The sequence below is a fragment of the Cottoperca gobio genome, chromosome 21 (genome assembly GCF_900634415.1).
Source record: "Cottoperca gobio chromosome 21, fCotGob3.1, whole genome shotgun sequence".
Classification (NCBI taxonomy): domain Eukaryota; kingdom Metazoa; phylum Chordata; class Actinopteri; order Perciformes; family Bovichtidae; genus Cottoperca; species Cottoperca gobio.
Genome location: NC_041375.1, coordinates 178,854 through 188,010, shown reverse-complemented (window position 1 = coordinate 188,010; position 9,157 = coordinate 178,854). Strand labels below are relative to the sequence as shown.

The window sequence follows — 9,157 nt, the reverse complement described above, 5'->3', positions numbered from 1 at the left end:
TAAGATTCTGTTCTGTACAGAGGTCAGTCCCTGATGGGGGGTAACAATAAGATTCTGATTCTGTTCTGTACAGAGGTCAGTCCCTGATGGGGGGTAACAATAAGATTCTGATTCTGTTCTGTACAGAGGTCAGTCCCTGATGGGGGGTAACAATAAGATTCTGATTCTGTTCTGTACAGAGGTCAGTCCCTGATGGGGGGGTAACAATAAGATTCTGTTCTGTACAGAGGTCAGTCCCTGATGGGGGGTAACAATAAGATTCTGTTCTGTACAGAGGTCAGTCCCTGATGGGGGGTAACAATAGATTCTGTTCTGTACAGAGGTCAGTCCTGATGGGGGGTAACAATAAGATTCTGATTCTGTTCTGTACAGAGGTCAGTCCCTGATGGGGGGTAACAATAAGATTCTGTTCTGTACAGAGGTCAGTCCCTGATGGGGGGTAACAATAAGATTCTGTTCTGTACAGAGGTCAGTCCCTGATGGCTTTATAAAAGTAACAATAAGTACAACAGAGCTGCAGATGTAAATAAAGACAGTTCTTGTTTATTGACTCATAAAACATCCTTCAAACAATAACCCCACTTCCAGGTCTCTGCACAATGCTTACTAAGCAGTTTTATTTATATAGAAAACGTACGAGGGGCCGAGCTTAAAATCACACGGCTCCTTCAAAGGTCATGGCAGGTCCTCTGGAAACGATGACAGCATTCCATCCACAGATATCTTCAAGCAATAAATATGCATTTATAAATAGTGTAAATGTACATCAAAATAAAAAACTCATTAAAGTTCACTCTCGTGTCTCGTGCAACCTTTTCTCGCTGTGACTCGGCCGTTTGTCTACAAATGAGCCCCCCCCCCCACCCCCCCTGCAGTCATCAAACCCTCATCGTAGTTCCAGCAAAAATAAAATGAATTGATATTTTAAAAATGTTTTAGAATTAGTCACGAAACCTTTCACATTACAAAACAGTTGTTCATCTGGTGTTCCCGAGCGGGGAGTCGAACATACAAAAAGAGCGGCGGCTCTGCCAGTGACGCCTCTCATGGAGGGGGGGGGGGGGGGGGGGGGGGAGACAAAGCTCTCGTGTCACAAACAGAATACAAAAATGGAAAAAGAAAACGCCATCAGTCAGTAGTCTTTGTGCGACCATGTTGCTCAAACAGAATATGTACAAAAACTTTAATTCATCATTTTTTAGGTGGGATTTTGTGGAGAAGCCCAGCTGGGCCAGCAGTAGAACAGTCTGGTCATGGTGACGGGAGGAGCTGCCCCCCCCCCCTCCAGTCCACTGGGGGGGGGACACACCACTGTGGGCAGGTTGCATAGACACGCAGCTTTCACGCAGCTGCCTTTTGGGATAGCTACAGAGCGCCGTTTGAGGACTGCCGGCTTACTTCCTGAATATCAGAAAAGAAAAAAAGGTTTCCGGAAAGTTTCCGATTTAGTCCAGTGTGGTTCTAACCGTCCTCAGAACAACAGTGTTACCATCAAGAGGAGGGCAGGGGACTCGCCTGCAGACACATACAGGAAGAACACACTGAGCTCTGCAGGCAAAACTCATGGGACTAACATGAGGGCATCAGTAAAGGGACAGTTCACCCCAGAGGAAAAACAAACGCTCCGGAGGTGCAGGCTTACTTCACCTTAGATGCTACGACTAATATCCGTAAAGATGTCGGCACAAAGTCGAGTAGTACGTGTACAAATCAGCCACTCTGCTACTGAAGAGGAAAACGTTTGGTCTCTGTGGTGTTTGTCTTCTTGCACTGTGACTGGATGGCTGAGTAAAGTGACGAGTGCAGCGTTTTACCCAAAGATTAAATGTTTTTAACTCTGCGACCAGGAAAACATTTAACATCACAAGGAAGCGTGCATCTACTCTCGTGCACCTACCCTCGTGCACGAGAGTAGATGCACGCTTCCTTTTGCTCGGTGATACGGTAAAGAAAGTAGTTTCTGCATGAAACTGCTCAACAAGGTTGAGGATTATCTGGAGTAACTGGCTCGTGACTTCTAGAAAGAAACGTTGTTGAGATTTAAAAATGTATTTTTTGGCACTTAAAGCAGCATGTTTATTATTATTATTATTATACTCACTATATATACTGAATATACTATTATAGGAGAGAAGGCAGACACCTCACACAACACTATCTAGATTTAGAAATGAACTGTCCCTTTAAAGGTCTCCTTCGTGTTCACACTGATCCAGAACAAGAGAAGCACCACTGGTGCTTTTACGCCTTTTGATACTTACGAGTGTGAACTGGTCATAAACGTGCATGAGGTCGTCTATCTTGTACTGCTCCAGCACCACAAAGTTGTCCAGGTCAGTGCTCCCCCTACGGGCACAGTCCTGGCAGTGCACCACATACGTTTTCCTGCTGTTGCTCTCAGTGGTTACAAACAGCAGGTCGAACACCTCCACCTGGACAACAACACAGAAAGAGTTCAAGTCACAAATCATCAGGTTTTAAAAGAAAACTTTAAAGGCGGGACTTTAGGATGCTCACCTCACAGATGCTGCAGTAATGTGCCGGCTCGCTCTGCGTCCTCCCGTGCCACACCAGCTCTTTCCCTGCAGCCAACAGCAGCTCCCTCTGCATCTGACACTGCTTCAGAGTGCGTAACAAACAATACCTGACGCACAGAAACAACCACGTCAGGTGAGTTCAGGGGAACACACACACACACACACACACACACACACACACACACACACACAATTGTTTTTTATGATTTATAGGGACAGTTTGGATGTTGGAAGTGTGTTTGTATGAGGTACTTATACACAGTCAGTGTATTACTGCAGTAGATGCTGTTTAGAGAACAGACAGGAAGTAGCAGCAGGAAGCTAATATGTCCACAGCTCTACCTTTCTGACGGGAACTGAAGACTGTTATCTTTGCTCTCTTCGCAGTCACCAGACTCCATTGTAAAAACAGTCCCTTTAAGCTCTCAGAACACAGCAGACGCTGGTGTACCGCTGCCTCCATCACTCACTTAGTGTGTGTTGTTGTGGGACTTTGTTACTTTGAAGGGTTAGTTCGGATTCAATGCGGTGAATATATTCTAAATATAAAGCGTACATTAAACTGGGATTGATTTGTTATTTTAGGTGCACAGCAGTCCACAGCTTAGCTTCCTGCTGCTACTCCTGTAGACTGTAGATCAGTAATTCATACAACCGAACTTTAAAAACTCCAAACTATCCCTTTAAGAGAGAGTCCTCACTTGATCATCTCAAAGAGCCGGTGGTCCGACACTTTGATGTTGCGGGCCATGTTCCAGGAGAGGTGGATCATGGGGACGATGGATTTGACGCTCTGCAGTTTGTTCCACTCGTAACGCTCCACGGCCAGCTTGTACTGATAGGCTGAGGACAGAGAGGAACATTTAATGACATCATTATTTATGCACAGAGCAAAACTATATTTACTTTCTTATTACTAACAGAGAACATTAACATAAATGGTCTATCTATGAGGAAGAAACGTTATTCAGCAGGATAACGAGCATCACCATGAACACATTCATCTCTAAATAAATGTCCTTTTCTTACCGGTGAGGGGTCCAACATTCCACGCAACGTTGTTGCACCAGCCGATGGCCTGCACCCAGTGGATGGTGCCCGTGTTGAGCCACACCAAGTCTCCAGGGCGCTGGATGAAGCGGTAAACAGGCACGTTGGTCTCGTACAGGTCCTCCAGGTTGGGCCACCAGGAGCCCATCAGGAAGTTGATGTTGTTCCTGTGAGAGACGTTTAGAAACGAGCCATCAGCGTCAACTCTGAAGACGAGCTGAGAAACGTTCAGGGGTATAAAGATGCGGGGACGTACTTTTCACAGAAGTCGTTGATGACGCCCCAGTACGCCTCAGGCACGGCGAACCACTCGCAGTCCCCCGGACCGATGTTGATGTTGACGGAGCAGAAATTGTTGTTTTCTTGGTGACCTGCAGAAGACAAGAGGATGTGAACACTAAGAGTTCATACCGACGATACGAAGTGAACGTCAGGCTGGTTTTCCATTAACAAGGACGATCGAGACGATTGGTCATCGATGAATCCTGATGTAGTCGGGGCGCGAACATGTCGGCATCTCACGATTTGATTTGAAAAGGGATTCTGCCTTCAGAACATACGGGGGCCGGCTTCAGGACCTAGGCCTCTGTGAGTGACTGTATGTAGAGGACCCCAGCACAGCTGAGACAACAGGAAACTTTCATTTGTGCTAAACTTGCACCAAAACTTTGTTCAACACAAGACTTTCAAGGACTTTTTAAGGCTATTTTCAAGGTACTTCAAGCCCCTTGTACGAATATGTATGTATTTGTACCTGGCGTCCGGCTCCCGGGCACCTTCATGTAGAGCTGCACGGTGTTCATGCCCAGGATGGTGTGTCCCACGTGGCTCAGCAGGTTACCGGCTGACACCACGCGGGCGAAAGCTGGAAGTTTAGACAACTCCTGAAGCTGCTGCTTCCACCTGGAAGAGGCAAGGTTTCAGTTATTATGAGACAGACTTCTCTTTTCACAACACAATATCAAAACCAGCGTAAAGTAACGGTTCACTCACTTCTTCTCGTCAGAGAGGTCGATGTTGGTGCCAAACTTCAGGTGTTTGAAAGAGCCTTTCCTTCGCCGCATCGCACTAACACAGCAGAGGGTCACGTAGTTACAACATGCAAACACTAACATCTCATGTTTCATCGTGTGTGTTGTGCTGTTATGCAACAGAACATCAGAACTGCACTGTAAATGTGAGGAGCTGTGAAGTCACCTGTCTGAGGAACCTGCTTCGGTGTCCATCTCCTTCTTCTTCTCATTCTCCTCCTATTACAAACACAAAGCGTTGGACGTGTTAGAAGCAGCGAGCTGAACATTTAATAAGTCGGTGGCTTCCTGTTGGCTGGTAACATATTTATACGTGATGTTTATTTGTCAGCTGGTTTACAGAACAACGAGCGGTCCCATCTGCAGGAGGCTCAGTGGAGCGTGGCTCAAGCAAGAACCCTTTAAAGCTGCAGCTGGGCGGACACCTGATCATTGTGCGACAGGACACGTGAAGGAACCAGGGACCCTGGCAGAGCTTTGAGAGTTATATTATTCAGCTGGTACAGTCCATCTCTGATAACGTGTGCATCATGGATACATCCTGCAGATATATACACGTGTCTGCAGTGTGTGTTCCTCTCACTGACCCGCAGAGACTCCTGGAAGGAGGAGGCCTGGTACTGGGCGTATTTGATGACGGTGGTGTGGGAGCGGCTGCTCTCGCAGCGCCACATCTTCCTGCTGCCACTGGGGTCCCAGTTCTCATCGGTGGGCTGAGCCAACTGGGTCCGCACCTCCACCAGATGGTCGGGGTTGGCCTCCACCAACGTCTTGGTGGAGAACAGGCCCAGATCTGGAGGACGGGAGGAGCCAGAGAAGAAGGGTTCAATATCATATTCAAATCAATGAATCATTTTAATATTGAGTTATCGACTGACGTTAGAGGCGAGCGTCAATCTCACGGAGTGTTTGGTGAAATTAAGTGACAGTAAAGTAAATTGTCATCAGTTACTGAGAGAAAATATGTAATTAAAGTTATTAATCCAATTGTTGTGATTACAAAGGAGTTCCATCCAGATACAAAGCTTTCTAACTGCTGTGAGGTTTACAGCGTCTGGTGTAACTTTATGTTCTCAGGACTTCCACCTTATTGCTCAGTTTAAAACATTTGTTAGAAAATAATTGAATGTAATAAACAGAATAATAATATGTAATGTCTAAAGTAAGCTTCTGCCAGCAGAGCAGTAGGGTTACAGGGTTGGATGTAGGGCGTGTGGTTATTATTCTAACTTATTACATAACGCTAACAAACAGGTTCAATCTGCCAGATTACACTTTTACATAACAGGGCAGCAAGTCATCGCAGAAGAGCACATGTTGGGGAATCTTGGAAACTACTTTTCTCTGCAACACGTGCAGTAACATTCTCCACTTGCAGGTGGTGCTGTTGTCATACATGTCGAATTCATCCCCACACACACACACACACACACACACACACACACACACACACACACACTCCATGATTACAGACACACCCACAGAGCCACGTGAGACTTTAGGAGGCAGAAACATCCAGCTGCACATGCTCACAGCTGCTGTCACCATCACATGTACAATCGAGTAGTAAAACACGTTGAGATGCTTAGAACACAGAGATGCAGTCTGATGGACGTCAGCGAGGTGGAGTGCATGTTTGGTTTTGCAGCAGCAGCAGCAGCAGCATCGTACCTAGTTTGAGCGCTCCGGCCAGTCCTCTGATGACGGTGACCGGGTTGGAGGGGTTGGTGCAGAACTGATGGAGGGGCGGGAAGAAGGCGTCCCTCTTGTTTTCCAGCTGCATGTCAGAGAGGAGACAGAGGCGGTCAGGGAGGCCGACTCCAGACTTATCGGGAGAATCAACACATTAAAAGGAGGAGCCGACAGTTTGTATTTGGGGCCGTAGCCAAGATACTCCAACATTGCACACAACAACATCAAGAACACGTCTCCTTGTACGGTGTCGCTGCACTTACATAAATACTGGGCGTTGGGGGATTGAGTTTATCCTTTGGCAGTGAAGGAGAGGGCTGGCGAGGGGGCCGTGGTGGGGGACACTTGTCCAGGAGGATGCTGCTCGTCGACAGGCCGTTCTTCCCCAGGTTCCTGCAGACAGAGCGAAGGGCAGAGTCAGTTCACCAGCTCAGGTAGAAGCAAGTGGTCCCTGACAGCAAACCACCTGCCCTGTGCACCATGTGGTGTATGCAGAACACTAAACAAAACTCCAGTCTGCCCCGTGTGACCTCAGCCCTCCACAGAACACTACGCACCGCTACGTCATTTCACTGAGCTCCAACACACCTAACAACACAACACCAGCAGCTCAAACACACAACGGCTCAACGTGTGGACAGTCAGAGACTCTTTAGCAGAAGAGCGTCGCTTGTGTTTGAACAGTGCAGAGATATCAGCAGTTACATAATGACGATCCACTCACAATCCTGTGTTTACTGGTACATTAATAATGCTTCTACATGAGAATGATAAATGAATAAGATTATTAAATAAAACTATTCCACAAAAAAAGGGACAAATTGCTCTCAGCTGCAAAACTTTATGCATCATATCCTCCCCACCAAAGCTTTTATTTATTCATGTTATCAGACCTTGAGACAGATGAATGATGGATTCATGGAGCCGTCAGCGACTGTTAGTATGTGAGGAGGCGAGAGGCTGCAGCAAAGCAACACCCGTCTAATGCTGCAGAGTGGAAAGTTATTCCTGCTTGGGACACACGTTATTGCAAATTGGTTACGGTTGTAGTTGCACCATTTAAAAACCGGAACTACTTTTGTTGTGGTTCACGTGAGGATGTAAACAAACGGTGGATAGTTCCTTTAAAATCAGCCAAACTGATGCGCAATTGTTAATATTGCATCTCCCAGTGACGGAGGGTTAGGGACCTGCAGCAGGTTGCTGTTCTTTTTACCAAATATTGTAGCCGTTAGAAATTCCTGATGTATCCGACTCTGCACTACAACCAGGAGGCTGAAGGGAGCGCGTGTTTCTGACTCATAGTGACGCCATGAATGATGGGACGTGAACATGGCGAGGCTCCTGCATGAAGACGTGGTGACGGCTCACAGCTGCACCAACACACACAGCTCAGGGCGCACGATGGTGCAGGGAAATTATTTAATGCAATTCAGCTTACAAAATGACACAAAGTGGAGATTTCTATCCAAACAAGATGGCGATGAACACAACCAGCACAGCGCGGGGGGGGGGGTCACAGTGTTTTCCAAACGCAGCACAGAATCAACACATTACTCACTTCTACACACGAGTTCACACGTTAATGCGTCTGCGTCACAAACAGTCCGTGTGAAACTGGCCGGCGTGAGCTTTGCACACACACATCGTTCAATTACACAGCGTCTGATTGTTAACTGACTCAGGTTAGTTAGAAGCTGTGATCACACACACACACACACACACACACACACACACACACACACACACACACACACACACACACACACACACACACACACACACACACACACACACACACACACACACACACACACACACACACACACACACACACACACACACACACACACACACACCTTACCTGCATGCTTTGAGCACCTCGCTGGAGCTGGGGTAGATGGAGACCGAGGACCAGGGTGCCAGACCAGCAGGGACAGAACGTCTCTGAGCTCCAGAAGGTTCGACCTTCAGTGGGCTCCGGGAGTCCTCGGGCCCCTTCCCGTTGACGGTGGGCCGCTGGCTGTTGGACGGGCGGTTAAGGCAGGAGAGGCTGTTGGTGGTGTGAGGGTCTGCTGAGCGCGGCGAGGGTGTGGCGGTGGCTAAAAGTGGCGAGGATGCCACCGACTGCTCTGACGTCGACTTGGCGGCCCCGTGGAGACCCGGGTGGACGTTGTTGATATTCTCTGAGGAAGGCCCGCCGTGGTTACTGAAGTTATTGTTATCGTCATTACTGGTAGAATTGGCTTTTCCCTTTAGCAAGGCGGAGAGCTGAGGATTGTCTGAACTGAGCACGCCGAGGGCGGGAGAGCCGGGCTGAGACAGGCTGTCCGTCACCCGCGGCTGGACGTGATTAGTCAATCCCTGCGCGGGGGTGGTGCTGGGAGTTAGGGGTGTCCCTGCGGAATGCCTGACAGCGGCCTCCAGACCTGATGGCAAAGTGGCAGCGGCACCAATGGTGCCGTTGTTGCCCCCTGAAGGCGTTGTGTCTTTGGTGTGGACCCCTGAGGTAGTAGCGGCGTGGGGGGGCGAGGAAAAGTGGTTGGGTGTGGTCTGGGGAGAGGTGGGGGATAAAGAGGAGGCTGAGGAGGAGGCAGTGCAGGGCCCAGAGGAATGTCCAACCTGATGCAGAATGCCAGAGGAAGAGAACGAGGTCTGAGGGGAGGAGGAGGAAGAGAAGGGGGGTTCTCCATTGGGACCTGCCGAATGTGAACCTGGACCTTTTTGAAGCCCCTGGACAGAGAGCAGAACACAATGAGACCTTCTACTAATACTAACTGAAATACATTACAATTCAACAGCAAGAACAAAGAGGTGGGACAAGAGCATCATTATCACAAGAAACAC

General features: G+C 48.2%; 1 protein-coding gene across 5 annotated transcripts in view; it reads right to left on the bottom strand.

Annotated features, from left to right (window-relative positions):
* Positions 1-1,053: 1,053 nt before the first annotated feature.
* The window catches only part of kdm6a (lysine (K)-specific demethylase 6A), a 40,497-nt gene continuing 32,393 nt past the window's right edge, over positions 1,054-9,157 (bottom strand). For 4 of the 5 annotated variants that reach the window (XM_029458932.1, XM_029458934.1, XM_029458935.1 and 1 more), the window contains 13 exons: positions 8,175-9,043; positions 6,574-6,703; positions 6,290-6,395; positions 5,206-5,411; positions 4,785-4,837; positions 4,581-4,655; positions 4,342-4,490; positions 3,844-3,958; positions 3,567-3,754; positions 3,239-3,380; positions 2,518-2,644; positions 2,262-2,432; positions 1,054-1,401 (listed from right to left, as the gene is read on the bottom strand). In XM_029458932.1, the coding sequence (XP_029314792.1) occupies positions 1,366-1,401; positions 2,262-2,432; positions 2,518-2,644; positions 3,239-3,380; positions 3,567-3,754; positions 3,844-3,958; positions 4,342-4,490; positions 4,581-4,655; positions 4,785-4,837; positions 5,206-5,411; positions 6,290-6,395; positions 6,574-6,703; positions 8,175-9,043 (2,367 nt within the window). In that variant the 3' untranslated portion in view covers positions 1,054-1,365. Of the gene's footprint in view, positions 1,516-2,261; positions 2,433-2,517; positions 2,645-3,238; positions 3,381-3,566; positions 3,755-3,843; positions 3,959-4,341; positions 4,491-4,580; positions 4,656-4,784; positions 4,838-5,205; positions 5,412-6,289; positions 6,396-6,573; positions 6,704-8,174; positions 9,044-9,157 lie in introns of all 5 variants that reach the window. The other variant, XM_029458933.1, reaches the window with a different exon arrangement.